This window comes from Nicotiana sylvestris, chromosome 11 (assembly GCF_000393655.2).
Source record: "Nicotiana sylvestris chromosome 11, ASM39365v2, whole genome shotgun sequence".
In the NCBI taxonomy this organism is placed as follows: domain Eukaryota; kingdom Viridiplantae; phylum Streptophyta; class Magnoliopsida; order Solanales; family Solanaceae; genus Nicotiana; species Nicotiana sylvestris.
The window spans coordinates 160,608,579-160,625,226 of NC_091067.1; the positions used below are offsets into that span (position 1 = coordinate 160,608,579).

Genomic DNA, 16,648 nt, shown 5'->3' on the forward strand with positions numbered 1-16,648 from the left:
CTTTTGTTATGAACAGGCGGCCCTCTCTTTTATGCAGTAGACTCCTTTGTGATGTGAATCTTGTTTTTTTTTCCAACTTTTTCTTGTGAATCTTGGTTATTAGTCAGGTGTTCTGGTTTAGTAAATTACTGTGGAACTCTTTTTTCTGGGTTCTCCACATTGTTTGGTGGATGGTAGCTATTTTAGCTGATTTATCCAGTTTATCTGCCTGTGCTGAAATCTCATCTGACAAATTTCATTGAATGTAGGTATATGGTTTTTTGGCTTGTCGTCTTGGGAGGAAAATTTGCTTTTGCCTATTTTCTTCTGGTATGTGTTGGTTTTTCTTTTGATATCGATCTATAGCTTTTAGTGGTAAGGTATTGATTTTGCCTTGATATTATGTTGCAGATTAGGCCGTTGGTTGAGCCGACGAGATCTATACTGGATATGGATATTCAGCAGTACTCTTGGCATGATTTTGTTTCTAAAAGTAGGCAACCCTGTTGTTGTTACATGCCTTTATGGTTGAATTGAAATTCATTCTGGTATTCTTTGTCGTTTTCAGTATTTATATGTATACCAATAACCTCTGCAGTCTCTGTGGTATGGTCAAGGTTTAGTGAGAGTTTAATCAGGGTCTCAACTTCCATTAAGTATTACTTACTCTTTTGGCAGATAATCATAATGCACTGACGGTTGCAAGCTTATGGGCACCGGTTTTTATCGTAAGTTTTAATCTCTTCTGATGTGTAAATGCAGATCAGATATTTTCCATTGTTGGTTGATTAATTCTGATCACTGATTATTTTTCTTAAGTAGTAGACTAGGGATGTCTGCACCAAGCTGTGGAATCCTTATGATCTTAAATGCAGTTACCTTAATCACCTATGCTTTGCTTCTTTGGATATTGCTTACTGTGTTGTTTCCATTGAACTTGATTGAAAGACGTTGGCCATATGCTTGTTTATCTCAGATGATACGTTTGAGCATGTACGTTTGTAGTTGGACATGTTTTTAACTTTCAGTTAAGATGCATCTAGTATACACGTCGGCATTTGCTGGGAGCCTGATTGACTTATTTGTTCATAGGGAAGTAATATCTTCATCTTAAGAGGATGTTACTGGACAATCCTATGAGGGCCAATAGCGATGATCTGAGTTGCCTCGTACAGTACCTTAAGATTTTTAGATAATGAGATATTCCTCAAGTATGCTTTGTGTTATACTTGTCAGATGGAAAAGTAGTGCTAGTTTACACTGTAGTTTCGGCATTTATTTGGATTCCTCATTGGTAGTATCTTTATTTTGCTATGAGAACTGGTAAGCGCACTAATAATGAGAAATATTTGTCCACCTTGGTGAATGCCATGCCCTTGTTTGGGCATGAGGTGCTACTTTTTAGGCTCGAGTGTCAATCCTCAGGTGCTTTTTCACTAATGGTATGTTATAGGTACTTTTCCAATTGTGTTGTGTCTAGTGGACTTTTTGTGAGGTTAGAATTGCATCCTGCAAATGCTGGGTGAAGTTGAGTGTGGTGTTGGGCTTGAGCGCCAATTTGACACACTATACTTTCATTGGTTATTGATTAGAATTTGTTTCCTCGGATGAATTCTCTGCTTTTGGATATTTCATTCTAATGGCAGGGGTTCCTAACATCAACTTATCCATGATCCTGTGGGGTGATACTTCTAAATGCTTGTGAGCGGATGCACATGCAAGTAAATAAGTGACCTGTCCAAAATGTAATTTTTCTCCCCCAGTTGAATTATGTCAAACAAAGATGAGTGCCTGGGCTGGTGCACTCTATGTTGTACCCTTTAAGTCACTTTTCGCTTAGTAATTCATGGAGGTGTCTTGCTTTAACAATGTTTGAGCTGGATTATTGAGGCTTTGTGACATAAACAGCTTGTATGTTGGTCATATGACTTTTTTGCACTTACGCTTTGGTCACTCCTCTAATTGCGAATTAGCAATCAACCAGATAATGTATTGGTACAAAAGGTGCTTGTGAAGTGTTTTTTGTCAACATCTTATTGTTGTTATTACTAATGCAGGTTTACCTGTTCGATACTCATCTATTTTACACTGTTTTATCGGCTATATGGGGCTTTCTTCTGGGAGCACGAGATCGCCTTGGGGAGGCAAGCTGGTTTTTTATTTTACTTATATATTGTGTCTATAGTTCTCCTTGATAATGGATGCTACCATTCAAATCCTTGGTTTATTGTCTGACAATTTGTGGATGTATTCCAGATGTCAGCCCCTTTCTAACAATATTCTTAACAATGATATCAGATACAATCGTTGGATGCTATGCATAAACGTTTTGAGGAATTTCCCGAGGCTTTTATGGACAGTCTTCATGTGCCTCTTCGAAATAGGTGTCTCCATTTATTTTACCAATTAAACATTTATGAATGACAAAGTCAATTTGATTCGTATACCTTTTTCTCACTGTGTCCAAATGCCCACCTGTTTTGTAGGGTGTCGCTTCTGTCTTCTGGTCTGGTGAGTTTATTCATTTTCTGTTTCTAATTAATCTGTCTACTGATGTCTGATGTTGACACTTGGCCTAATTACTGTCTTATAAGTGAATGACAGCACGAGTGCTGCATTTGAAATAGTTGCAATTAGTATCCTGTTCACTTCGCTAACCATTTTAGTGTACTTTTACTGTATATTTTTATAAGGTATATGCCACTCAATTTCTCCAAGAGGTTTTGGTGAATCGTGAATGGTTATTGGGATGTCCATAAACTACCGATTTTCCTGCCATGTGGAGATCTCACCAAATATTGGACATTTTAATTTGATTTTTACCCCGGCTGCTGCGTCTTCTAATCAATTTCTTGCTGCAACTTAACATTTGTCTTTATATCACATTCTGAAGCTCCTTGTTTGCTTTAGGTGCATCACGTTACTTCTAAAACACAGTTTTCTGATATAATTGTTATTGTCACCAATAAGGTGTTAGCTCAAAGTACATTAAAGTAGTTTCTATTTCTGGATTCTTCTGTCTTATATTTTATGGTTTAACTAAAGATGAAGCACTGATATTATGGTTTTGCATTTTATCTCAACTTATGTGGAGCTTGCCTCCAGGGCTGTGGTTAAATGGTAAGGACGTAGCGTGTGAAGTGTGGTTAGGCATACATTACGAGTTTGAACTTTGTCACGACAAAGCTTGGTATGTAAGTGGGAGCATGGTAGAGGGGTGGCACTCTCATACTCCCCGAATTTTGAGCCTGCGAGCATAATAGGAGTTGGCCAACTAACTCATAGGGGATTTCTTGGTTATAACAGAAAATGTTTCCTGGTTTTTTGACTGTAACATATTTGTAGTGCTAATTTATTCAAAATCTTATATTTTGTTTTTTAATATTATATTGTTGTAAAAAGCAGGTTTTGGAAAGAAACAAAGCTGATGCTGCTCGATTTGCACCTTTCTGGAATGAAATCATCAAGAATCTGAGGGAAGAAGATTATATTACTAATTTGTGAGTGTTTGTTTTTCGTTATTTCACTAACCACATTTTCTATTTGCTACTAGCTAAATTGATATGCTTCGACCTCTCATATTTTTGATGGATTGATTTCAACCTACAGGGAGATGGAACTGCTTTTGATGCCTAAGAATTCTGGGAGTCTGCCCTTGGTCCAATGGCCGCTTTTCCTATTAGCTAGCAAGGTAGAGCAGTTACAGTGCTGACAGTTCTTTTTGTTTTCACTTTTTACACAAAATGTAATTTGTTCCCTCTATGTATTGTCATGTTGAAAAGCCACATCTATACATTTTTGCTGACTGTGCAGATATTTCTCGCAAAAGATATTGCTGTGGAGAGTAAAGACTCCCAAGATGAGTTATGGGATAGGATTTCAAGGGATGATTACATGCAATACGCGGTTGAAGAGTGCTATTACGCCATCAAGTTTGTTCTTACATCCATATTAGATGATGAAGGAAATGATGAAGGAAAGACATGGTAAGATGTCATAGTCTTCTGTGTCCGTCTGTTTTGAATTAACTCGCATCAAATATCTGTTATTAGAACTATGCATAGTCAGTTATGTTCTTTGCTTTCTTTCTGTACTATGTTAGGGTTGAAAGAGTATATGAGGACATTCGTGGGAGCATAGCTAAAAGGAGTATTAATGTGGATGTTGAACTGAATAAGCTGCCACTGGTGATTCAGAAAGTTACTGCACTGATGGGAATACTGGTACATATTCTTTCAGGCTTCATAATGATTATACTGAAGACACATAGGTTCTCTGCGTCCGTTCGAGCATTTCCTATTTCCTGGTGTCTTTACCATCATTAACACTGACGATAAGATAGTATTGTACTTACCCTAGGAATAAGTTTGAAAATCAGCAATTCATGTTGGTGCTACCTAAGAAGCGGCACAACTATCTTTTATTTTGTTTAGAAGGTAACATATTTGTATATTAAAAATACACTACACAAAGGGTGTGTAGTCCCCCATATTTACAAGAACCAAAACAAACTCCTAGCCCTTATTCTTCTCATAAGGATTCTAAAACATCAAAAATAGATTCAGGTTCTTCTAAGACTTCTTGTTTACACCAAAAATAGAACAGGACAAGACATTTCATTTTCAATTTTTCGATGCTACTGGCCTTGTCCTCAAAACATCTGCGATTTCTTTCTTCCCAAATTGTCCTCCAAATGCAAGCAGGGATCATCCTCCATCTCTCTTTCTCTCCAGAAGAGATACCCTCGTTGCTCCAGCATGCTAGTACCTCCGATATTCTTCTTGGCATAGTCCATCTGATGCCCCTCAAATTATCATAACCTTTCTCCACAGATTTAGCAAATCTACGAATCTTCCCTTGCACATACTCTGTGGCCTTCCGAATCTCTGCTGCTCTCATCAAGTTCTACCTTTCCACACCTGACCCCCTTCCCCCACACAACGTCCTCTTTCTTTACTGTAGTAAGATAAGTTTTTTGAGTTTCACCACTCCCATTTTCACATGTTTCACAGTATGTCTTGTTATACTTGGTGGCCAGCACAGGCATGGAAACCTTTCAGATATAGGTGATGCATATTTTTTCCCCTCCAATTCCATGACGGGAAGCTGCATTGGTCAACACACATTATGTTTCCTCATTGTCTTTCTTATTTCAATTGAGATTGTTGAGAGGATTTCTCTTTCGTTGTCAGTTTTCAAATGTCTGAATGGGTATTTATCTTTTTCTGCCTTTCTGCTTATGGTCTCTTGAATACTTTCACGTAGAAAAAGGAGCATACACCGGAGCTTGAAAGTGGGGCTGTTAAAGCTATTCAAGATCTGTATGATGTTCTGCGACTTGATGTTCTTCGCTTTAATATGAGGTACTTCGGATGACTTATCATTTTTGGGATTATTATACTCTTTGAATGCGGAGTATAATTACTATCATATCGTTTTAGAGAACACATTGAGACATGGAACATTTTATCAAAGGCAAGGAATGAAGGCCGGTTGTTCTCAAAATTAAAGTGGCCTAGAGATCCTGAGTTGGTACGCTTGTATCTGGTTTCCTTTTACGTTTTGTTCTTAATTTTTTTCGGCACCTGTTTGCTCCTTGTTTTTTTGAATTTGGTACATAAAATGCATGAAATATTTGCAGAAGGAACTGATTAAAAGACTCCATTCGCTTCTAACTATTAAAGAATCTGCTGCCACCGTACCTAAGAATCTTGAGGCTAGACGCCGGTTAGAGTTTTTCACCAATTCTCTTTTCATGGATATGCCTGTAACAAAACCTGTCCGTGAGATGTTATCCTTCAGGTATGTTCTATCACATTGCTACTGTTCATTTTACCATCTTCATTGACCTATTCTGTAATAATTTTCTTCTCTTGCAGTGTGTTCACGCCATATTATTCGGAAACTGTTCTTTACAGCATGTCGGAACTCCTAAAGAAAAATGAAGATGGAATTTCTATTCTATTTTACCTTCAGAAAATATATCCAGGTAATCTTTGTTTCTTTGTGCAAAGCGGTAAATAGAAATAGCTGGTATTTTGCATCTATATTGCGCGGACTCTCCAAAATGCTGCTCAGAACAAAAAATGTACTCAGTTAAATGAACATGTGAGCTTTTAAACTGTTATTTTATCTGTCCCATTTTATGTCACACACTTTCCTTTTTAGTCTATCTAAAAAAGATGACACCTTTCTATATTTAAAAACAAATTCACTTTAACTTCTAGTTTTACCCTTAAAGACATTGTTTTATAGCTACAGAAATGTCTATGACATGTCTTAGACCGCAAGTTTCAAAAGTCTTTCTTATTCTTAAACTCTGTACCTAGATCACGTGATGGTTAGAAAACCAATGCAGAGGTCCGACACCATCATTCGGTGTCCAGTCATTAGCAGGGAACACATACTAGGACTAGGCGGTCGAAAATTGCCTTGGGAAGTGGGCAGCGCATATTTCGTGGGGAGCGTGCTCCAACCGTTCGGGCATATGGTAAACCAGGTCAAAATTTGCAAGAAGTAGAAGAATCTGAGTACAATTAGGTTATTTCCATGCTACAACCATGCAAATACTCATACGGAGAAATAAAGCAGAAGTACATGTATTTCGATTAAAATAGAGCTTATGTTCTCATTGTCATATTTCACAAAGCAAAGAGAGCGGTAGGTAATTTGTTGATTTCATCTAGTCCAATTATAGAAAAAGAGCTTACGTTCTCATTGTCATATTTCACAAAGCAAAAAGAGCGTGTCAACATGGGAGGTAGGTAATTTGTTGATTTCATCTAGTCCAGTTATAGAAAAATTAGGGACTTCCGTAGTTGCTCTGAGTCTAGGTTTTGAACGAGTGAGTGGTAGTTTGGGAAGAAGATGAATTCTTATTGATATTGATGGGAGTGAGTGTTTGCACTTTATCTTTACTCAACATGTTACCACTCTTTTTCCTTACTTTTTTCCATTTGCACTTTTGAGGGGGTTCAATGAAAAGGTTATGAAAGACACATCCAATATAGGCTAAAACACTAATTGGTGCTCATCGTGTATCATCATTGATTTCTGTCTCGTTCATCTTTTTGGTGCTTTCTAGTAGACTAAAGAAGGTACTGGACGATACATTATCTACTTCTAAAAGCGTGTCCTCGGGAGAAACAAATCCTAGATGCTGCTTTGGTGGCAAACGATGTGATAGATTCAAGGAGGAAAAAAGGAGAGCTCGGGGTTCTTTGCAAGTGGACCTTGAAAAGTGTTATGACAATTGAATTGGGAGTTCTTGGTTTTTTAATGACAAAGATAAAGTTTCTACAATAGGTGAAGGAAGTGAGTCAATTTCTGTTATTCAAAAGTAAGATACTTGGCTCTTGTGAATGGGAGCCATATGTATTCTTTGGTAGCTCGATGAGTTTGAGGCAAGGGGACTGGTCTACTTTTGTTGGACGACATGCTTATGTCTTGTGATGTAGATATTTTTTTTTGATAAGGTAAATTGTATTAATCAAAAGGGAGAGAACTCCCGTATACAAGAAGTATACTAAAAAGTAGAGAATTTACATCAGAACATGATTCTCTACAAAACACACCAATCTTCTATACAAATAGGGGCTATATTAGTACACCAAAAAGCGATCAAAGATAAAAGACTATTCTTAAGATGTGAAAAATGAGACTCAATCCCCTCAAAAGCTCTCCTATTTCTCTCCCCCAAACTATCCACATGAGAGCTAACGGGGCGAACTTCCACGCCTTTTGCTTTCTTCTTCTACGGAAACCGGCCCAACTATATAGCATTTCCTTTACAGTGCTTGGCATCACCCATTGAACACCATAAAGGTTCAGGATCGCCCTCCACAAAGCCAAGGACACAAGGCAATGCAACAAAAGATGATTAATTTCTTCCCCTGAGCTTTTACACATAGCACCAACTAACAAGAGTAATTCCCTTCTTTTGCAGATTCTCAGTAGTCAAAATAACTCCCCTCGCCACTAGCCATGCAAAAAAGCACACCTTCGAGGGCGCCTTAGGAATCCAGATCGAGGAGTATGGAAAAGAGACCTCCTCTCTCACCAATATATTCTGGTAAAAGGACTTTACGGTAAATAGACCATCGCCATGCCAACCCTATCTCCAAGAATCACAAGATGGCTGAGACCTGTCTTGCCCATATAGTAGTGTCAATAAATCTTGGAGCTCTGCAATCTCCCAATCTTGCATGTTCCTTCTAAATGAGAGGTCCCATACCACCCCCATACATGCTCCTTACGAATCTGTTGGACCATCAATTCCTTCTGGTTTGAAACTCTGAAGACGTGGGGAAGGAGACCCTCAGAGTATCCTCTCCACATCACCTATGATTCCAAAAACTGATTCTCCCTCCATCTCCCATCCTGTAAGAGATGTTGCCACTGAAGGATTCCCAATTCTTCATGATGCTCCTCCATATGCTACACCCGAAAGGTGTTGTGATTGCCTTAGTCCTCCAACCCCCTCCCGTGGAATTGTACTTTTCTACTATGACCTCCCTCCATAGAGCATGCTCTTCTACCCCGAATCTCCACAACCATTTCCCCAACAAAGCTCTGTTACTAAGATCTATTACTCCAAGTCCACCCCACTTCTTTGGAGAAGTGACTGTCTCGCAATTCACTAGATGATACTTTCTAGTTCCATCCGCTGCATCCCAAAGAAAATTCCTATGAAGCCGCTCCAGTTTTTCTGTGATGCTCACAGGAGCTTGCAACAGGGACAAGTAATAGGTGGGTATACTCGATAAAGTGGTTTTAATGAGAACTTCCTTTTCGCCTTTTGACAAGTACCGTTTCTGCCGGTCTGCTAATCTTTTTTCAACCCTTTCGATCACTGGATTCCAAACCGTAGTATCCTTATGCGAAGCGCCCATTGTGAGACCCAGATAAGTAGTGGGAAGGGAGCCCACCTTACATCTGAGAACATAAGACAAAGCATTGATGTTAGCAACCTCACCCACCGGGAAAATCTCACATTTGCCGAGGTTGATTTTGAGACCTGATACTATCTGAAACCACTGCAGGACCTGCTTCAGGTAGGTCAACTGTTCCATATCGGCATTACAGAAAATCAGGGTGTCATCCGCAAAAAGCAAATGAGAGACTCTTCGGGCACTGAGCACCCCGATCAGAGCTGGGAATCCTCTCAAGAAGCCTCCGCCCGCCGCTCGATCCATCATTTTACTCAAAGCATCCATCACTAGAATGAATAGCATGCGGAATAGGGGGTCTCCTTGCCTGAGACCCCTGGAGCTGCTAAAGAAACCATACGGGCTACCATTAACCAGGACAGAGAATCTGACTGAGGAAATGCAAAACTTGATCCATCCCCTCCATCTTTCCCCAAACCCTATCCGCATCATAATGAAATCCAGCAACTCCCAATTGACATGGTCAAAAGCCTTCTCAAGGTCCAACTTGCATAGTAAGCCGGGATCTCTATTTTTCCTTCTGGAGTCTACAAGTTCATTTGCCACCAAAGCGACATCCAGGATTTGCCTACCTACCCCATCTTGTGATGCAGATATTTCCTAGTTAATATTCATCAGATAGATCCTTATGTGTTTTCAAACCATGTCAGAACTAGAAATAAATCTCATTAAACTGTGAGATAATGCCAGTGGATATGATGGACAGCATTGAAGCATTTTCAACTGCTTATCTCAGCCTGTCTTTAGGGTGCTTTGAATTTGGGCCAGGCTGTCTGGAACAGGTGATCGGAAGTGTTGAGAAAAACTTAGTAGGATGGCGGAAAAAGTTATTTGTCAAAAGGAGGAAAGGATATGCTTATCAAGAGCATACTATCAAGTGTCCCACATATTGCATTTTTTTGTTACATGCTTCTGGGATTTAGCTCATGGGACTATATGGAGCTTCACAGTTGGATCGTTGGAAGCCCGTGATGAGCCGAAATAAACGAGGAAGACTTGGGGTGAAAGACCTTAAGAGTGTTCACATAACCAAGGGTAATAGTTATGAAAATTTGGTACTTAGAACAGGTTTTGTGGAGTGTGATGATCACATAATATTTAGTTGCAAAAACGAGATGCACGACTAAAAATATTACTATTTTGTAAGCCTTTTACTTTTTGATATACTGCTTGTATACATGTGTTTTTCAAATAAATGAAAATATTATCCTTATGATAAAAAGATAGAAAAGAGTTTTCTTAATAACTTTGTGGACATTCAAATAAAGAGAAACATATTTCTGAGTGTGAAATATAGACACTTATGATAATTTTAGTATTAAAATTCTAAGTTTTGACATTCCAAAGAAGATTTCTTTAGACACTAGAAAGAAAAGAGAAGAAAGCTATTTTTTCTGTTGTTTTGCATAAAAAGATGAAAGTGGAAATCTGATGCCTTATTAGTGCCCAAGGTTGGTTAATGGTTATCCTGTTTTTGTTGCTTTTGTTGTTGGTGTCTTAATTAAAACTTGTTCAGCAATGTATTATCTCTATTTATTTTTTCTGTGGTTTTGTTTTCTAAATAATACTTAATCACTCTTTTGTTATTTTTAATTCTTCCATTTTTTATTTCCCAACTGTTATAGCTGGAAATCTTTGAGGTCTAAAAGTTGTAAGCAAACATCTTCAATTAATATCTACAACTCGATAACTGATTAGGATACATGTATTCAGAATGTTGTCTTCAGAATGCATTGAAGTGTCAAAACAGAGGAACCTTATAAAAAAAGTGTCCAAAACAGAGGAAAATTTTCTTTATAGCTTGTATTTGTTTGATTAGTCATCTCATTTTCATGAGAAATTACACTTGAAGGTAAGTCTCCTCTTTGCTGTCGTTTCATTAAGAGGAAATAGAAATTATTTGATGCAGATGAATGGAAAAACTTTCTTGCTCGAATCGGCCGTGATGAGAATGCCTCAGAGACAGAACTTAATGATAACCCAAATGACATTCTTGAACTTAGGTTTTGGGCATCATACCGTGGGCAAACATTGGCCAGAACTGGTACTTCTTAATTCTCTGTTTTCTTTTGAATTTGCAGTATATGTTGTCTCCTTGGATGTTTAATGCTACACTTGACTGCATCATGTACCTGTGAAATTATGTTTAGGGTTACTTACATTAATTGATTCTTCTCCTGTTTTAGGTTTCGAATAGATCATGTGTGTTATCTTTGTTTCTTTGGACGGAAAATATCTAGGATCATGTCTGTTATCTCCTGGAGAAAGTTGCTTACCTGCTTGTTTTTCTGATGAATTTCTTACCTTTAACACAACCCTTCTGGAGTTTTGCAGTTCGTGGAATGATGTACTACAGGAAAGCGCTAATGCTGCAATCATATTTGGAACGGATGATGACTGGAGGTTTGCTTTCTGAGAACCTAAAACAATGTATGATTTTGTTGATTTTCTCTTTCTTCACCAATTCAATCTTCTGTACGTTGTTAGATTCTGAAGCAGGAATCCCACCAAATGGAACAACGGATACTCAAGGATTTCACTTGTCTCCTGAATCAAGAGCACAGGCAGATCTGAAATTTACATATGTTGTCACATGCCAGATATATGGAAAACAGAAAGAAGAGCAAAAACCTGAGGCTGCAGATATTGCATTACTAATGCAAAGGTGAATTAATTTATTCATTTGGATTGTAATGAATGTACAGGATAGATTCTGGTCTTAGAATTGACGTCATAACCTCTCCGCTGACTTGGGTTATACTTTCATGTAGAAATGAGGCTCTCCGAGTTGCTTTCATTGATGAGGTTGAAACTCTTAAAGATGGAAAGGTGAATAAAGAATACATCTCAAAGCTTGTAAAGGCTGACATCAACGGCAAAGATAAGGTGTCATTCTTTTTCTGCTCTAAAATCTGCTTAAGGCGTCCATGTCATTTCCATTACACTTGTTCTATTTACTCTTTAATTTGAATTCGTTCTATGTGTTTTAACATTATGGGTAGAGCTTAAATGAAGAAACATGGTCAACGAGAATTCATATAGCGAACCCCCACTTGATCTTGGTGATGGTAGTAGTAGTAGTAGTTATTGTTGTTGTTGCTGTTGTTTTGTTGTTGTTGTTTGTGTTTTAGCATGTAATAGTAGTAGTAGTTTTTTTTTTTGGTTGTAGTTGTTGCTGCTGCTGTTGTTTGGTTGTTGTTGTTGTTTGTGTTTTAGCATGTAATATGCGTAATTATAGTACACACATATGCGACTTATCTGTGATTTGAATTTCAGAAAATTAATAAATGGTCACATCAGCTCTTTAGAGAGTGAAGCATTATCTGAACGAAGCTGGGTCTGCTTTTGGTGGTGTTGATTTGTGAGTTCTTTTCGTGTTCAGCTTTTGCTATGTTTGCAATTAACCTAGTTTGTGATAAGGCTGTTGAACATCAACATGGGGAAACAACACGGATAATGGTTCTATGTTGTTGCAGCTCAAACCAAAGAATTCCCACTTCTATCGGTGAAAAAGGAAAGAAAATGGTATTGTAAGTTGGGACCTGGGGTTAATTAGTGCTAGATATCTTTTCTTATTGCAACTTGCAAGATCCTAAATGGAGTAAATCCCAGCTTGTGTCTGTCAAGCTCTTGAAGTATTGTCTTACTAATGAAAAAAAAGTTCTTTAAGTATTGCCTTATACCTTTTGGACTCAAGTTGTTCCAAATGGTGACACAAGTAGGAGCTAGTTGGAAGCAATGAGCAACTAAGTGGGAGCTAATTGGATGTTCATGCTATTAAATGGTAGTTGCCAGTAGACACCACATAAGCTTACCTCTAGAGTCTTTCATCAGCTTCTGGACCTACCACAAGGATATTGCTTCTTTACCGGTGATTTTGGACCCTAAACCAAACAAGTCCGCGTTAGTGGTAGAAGCGACGCAAAATGGATTCGTTGGCATGGTCATTGGCGCTCAAACATTAAAGTAAGTCATAATGTCATATCTTTTTGGACCAAGTGGTCTACGATGTTTAGTAAGGCAGAATACCTAAAAGCCTCTTAAACTTGGCACGTATTATTAGTTGCACAGCTAAACTATTCGTAGTCTTAGTTACCCCTTCGGTTTGGTTATTTGATTGCCTTTACCCCCTAGATGCTGGTGTGGCAAAGAGAGTGGATACACTCTTTTTTAGGCAGACGGGAGTGAAGAAAATCGAAAACTCAACTTCCTGTTGGGATACTTTCAACAGTTAATTGCCGCATAATCATATACAATGCAATTTTACCGGAAATTTGCATTTTTGTAGTCTCTTCTGTAGATGCAATTGTCTATTTGTTCGAACTGTGTATTTTTTCATTTTCCAGCCAAATTTGTAAAAAACTTGGCTAGAACTCCATCATTTTAGCCAAATAAAATTAGCTTTTAGCCAAAATAATGGCGTACCAATTGTGTATATCTTTTTTCTTTAGATGCAATGACTATTTATTTCAAATGCATTTTTTGGGGCCAAATCAGTAAAAATAACTTGGCTAGAGCTCCATTTTTCTTAGCCAAATAAAAAGAGTTTTGCCAAAATAATGGAGTTCAGCCAAGCTTTCTACTAACTTGACACGGAAAAAATGATCTAATAAAATTAATGAATTTAAAAAGGTAAAAAATTATATTTTATTTAAAAAGATCCCTCGTAGACAACAAAACCCACATAGCAGGCGCATGTATGTCACTTCCTTGTGAGGAGATCATCCCGGGGGTAAGGGCTATCAAATATCCAAGGTAGCGCGGGTAATTAGGACTCCTCATAGTTTAGATGTGCAACTTACAGTTCCAAGTTTAGGGGCTAAAAGCTATCAAATATCCAAGTGCAGGGTGTAAGTAGGACTCCTCATAGTTTAGGTGTGCAACTAATAATCCTTGCCAATTTTTTTTTCTTCTTTTTTTTTTTGTTGAGGGGGTGGGGGATTAGGTATTCTGCCTTTAGTAAGTATTCCTTTACCGGTTAGGCCCAGGGACATTGTAAGAATTTGCTACAGCTGTTACCTGTCTTTGTTATTTCTGGTAATAACACAACAAAAGTAAGATGAGAGGTGCTATTTTCTGATTGGTGTTATCCTCTTTTTCTGCAGCAATCTTATCTAGAGTAATATAATATACTGAATTTATATTGATAAGATATCATTTTCAGTGATTTAACTTTTTGCCTTGTAGATTCAAAATAGTAATGCTTCTACATGCTTTTTTCTCTACATGATTGCAGGAAATCTACTCAATTAAACTGCCTGGAAATCCTAAACTTGGTGAAGGAAAACCGGAAAATCAAAATCATGCAATTATCTTTACACGTGGAAATGCAGTGCAAACAATTGACATGAATCAGGTAGCCAAGTATCTAATTTTTTGTTGACTGTTAGTCTGTGCTCTATTCCTTGTGTATAGAACAGCATGCGAAGTGGATTTCCCCTTTTGAGTTCCTTTAGCGTCCAATAGATAGTAGACAAAATCTGCATCAATAACTAGGTGATACTTTGGGATCAGGTTGAAGAAAAACCTACAGTAGTATGTATACTGGTGAAATAAAGTGTGATTTTTTTTTTGTTTTTTTAATAACAACAACTATGCCTCTGTTCCAAGCAATTTGCCAACTCCAGTTTGATAAGGTAAAGTAATTTTATTGATTGTGGGAGTAAAACAGCTCAAGTATACAAGTAGTACTCCAAAAAATAGAGACTCTACACCAACACATGATTCTCCACAAAAGAACCCAATCATCTATACAAGTGGGAACCTCGTGGGTGCACCAAAAAGAAATTTAAAACACGAGGTTATCTCTCAATTGTACAATGTCATTTTCGACCCCTTCGAATGCTCCCCTATTCTTCCTTTCCAAATTACCCACATGAGGGCTAGAGGCACAACATCCCATGCCATGGAACCATCAGCAGCGTCCCAAAGGGTGTTCCTTTGAAGTCTCTCTAGTTTGTCCGGTACAATCACCGGTGCCTGCATTTAGTGACATGCAATATAAAGGAAAGCTTGAAAGTGTACTCTTGATGAGTACTTCCTTCCCCCGTATTAACAAGTACCTCTTTTGGTAACCTGCTAATCTCTTGTCAACTCTTTCAATCACCGAATTCCACATTGCAAGATCCTTGTTTGAAGCACCCGACGGCAAACCCAAGGTAAGTAGTAGGTAGAACACCTACCTTAAAGCTTAATACCTGTGGAAGGGTGTCAAAGTTATCCACCTCGCCCACTTGGTATGGTCTCACCTTTCCTGAGGCTAATCTTCTAACATGATATAAATTGGAACCAATTCAGAACCTCTCTCAAGTATGTCAGCTGAGATTTGTGAGTATCATTTGGAAACAATAAATGCGTGACCTTCACATTACTCTGTTGCCCAATCAGTGCCGTGAAACCCATCAAGAAACCTCAAGTCACTGCTCTATCCGTCATTTTGCTTAGCTCTTCCATCACCAATATAAATAACATGGAGGATAATGGACCCCCTTGTCTCAATCCCCTTGGGCTACCGAGGAAACCATAAGGACTTCCATTTACCAAGATAGAGAACCTGACCGTTGTGATACAAAATCTGATCCATATCCTATGCTCCCCGCAAATCCCATCTTCATCATGATAGAATAAAAAAAAACCTCAATTCAAGTGTGAAGTTTTTCTAGTAGTTCTACAGAGAATAATCATTTTAGCAGTACTTTGAAGTAGATAGTTTGGCCCTTTGTCATCTGGGAACCATCTAATTTTCTAACTTTCTTTTTCTTTTTAATATACATAATTCTTACCCATTTTCAAAGGTAAGTAGAGGTTTAAGCGACAATGATTTCATCCTTGGCAGGATAGACATCATACATGCTGGGCAATCTCTTATGCTTTTACAGATAAATTCTAGAATTCCTGGGTGATTTTGCTACGTGATAGTCTAGGTGAAATGGAAGAATTTGCGGGGCTCCCTTTTTTTTTTTTGAGATACCCGATGGAAGAATTAGTGAGGCTCTCTTTCTTTTGAGATGCCCAATCTTAAGTCAAATCATTGCATGGGCCTGGTGAAATGGAAGTAGATTAGGAAAGGGAAGGGCGCATTTCACGAGACTGGTGAAATTGAAGTGGATTTAGGAAGGGGAAGTGCCTGCTGTACTCGTGTATTTCTTTTTCAAAGATAATATCTTTGTCAGTTTCATTGTCATTAGGCTTTCGTTCATACCTTGCTTACCTCGACCTATCTCTATGTATTTATCAAACATAGGATAACTATTTTGAAGAGGCTCTGAAGGTGAGAAATCTTCTTGAGGAGTTCTTCCTTAATCATGGCATTCATCCCGCTACAATTCTTGGTGTTAGGGAGCATGTGTTTACTGGCAGGTGATTATGGATCTAATGATATATTATTTCTTGTCATTGTATTTCCTGTCAGTCATCTGATATGGGTTTTTGTGTTTCAGTGTTTCTTCGTTGGCATCCTTCATGTCTAACCAAGAAGCAAGCTTTGTGACTATGGGCCAGCGTGTTCTGGCAAATCCTTTGAAGTGAGTGCATGTTCATTACTTTGATATTTATATTGCACCAGGGAGTCAGTTTATGACAGGTTGTAAAATTCCTCAGAGTTCGTATGCACTATGGACATCCAGATGTCTTTGACAGAATTTTCCATATTACTCGAGGTGGTATCAGCAAAGCCTCGCGTGTGATTAATATCAGTGAAGACATCTATGCAGGTAATGGTT

At 38.1% G+C, this 16,648-nt stretch overlaps 1 protein-coding gene across 2 annotated transcripts in view; it reads left to right on the forward strand.

The window, feature by feature from the left end:
• Nucleotides 1-16,648, forward strand: part of LOC104220187 (callose synthase 9) — a 48,529-nt gene that overhangs the window by 20,113 nt on the left and 11,768 nt on the right. For both annotated transcript variants that reach the window (XM_009771008.2, XM_009771009.2), the window contains exons 19-40: nt 249-309; nt 391-472; nt 658-707; nt 2,037-2,123; nt 2,278-2,363; nt 2,466-2,490; nt 3,385-3,479; nt 3,589-3,670; nt 3,793-3,965; nt 4,082-4,202; nt 5,245-5,342; nt 5,421-5,511; nt 5,621-5,781; nt 5,859-5,968; nt 10,837-10,971; nt 11,262-11,330; nt 11,415-11,592; nt 11,699-11,813; nt 14,164-14,283; nt 16,171-16,286; nt 16,367-16,450; nt 16,527-16,639. In XM_009771008.2, the coding sequence (XP_009769310.1) occupies nt 249-309; nt 391-472; nt 658-707; nt 2,037-2,123; nt 2,278-2,363; nt 2,466-2,490; nt 3,385-3,479; nt 3,589-3,670; nt 3,793-3,965; nt 4,082-4,202; nt 5,245-5,342; nt 5,421-5,511; nt 5,621-5,781; nt 5,859-5,968; nt 10,837-10,971; nt 11,262-11,330; nt 11,415-11,592; nt 11,699-11,813; nt 14,164-14,283; nt 16,171-16,286; nt 16,367-16,450; nt 16,527-16,639 (2,252 nt within the window). The remainder of the gene's footprint in view (nt 1-248; nt 310-390; nt 473-657; nt 708-2,036; nt 2,124-2,277; nt 2,364-2,465; nt 2,491-3,384; nt 3,480-3,588; nt 3,671-3,792; nt 3,966-4,081; nt 4,203-5,244; nt 5,343-5,420; nt 5,512-5,620; nt 5,782-5,858; nt 5,969-10,836; nt 10,972-11,261; nt 11,331-11,414; nt 11,593-11,698; nt 11,814-14,163; nt 14,284-16,170; nt 16,287-16,366; nt 16,451-16,526; nt 16,640-16,648) is intronic.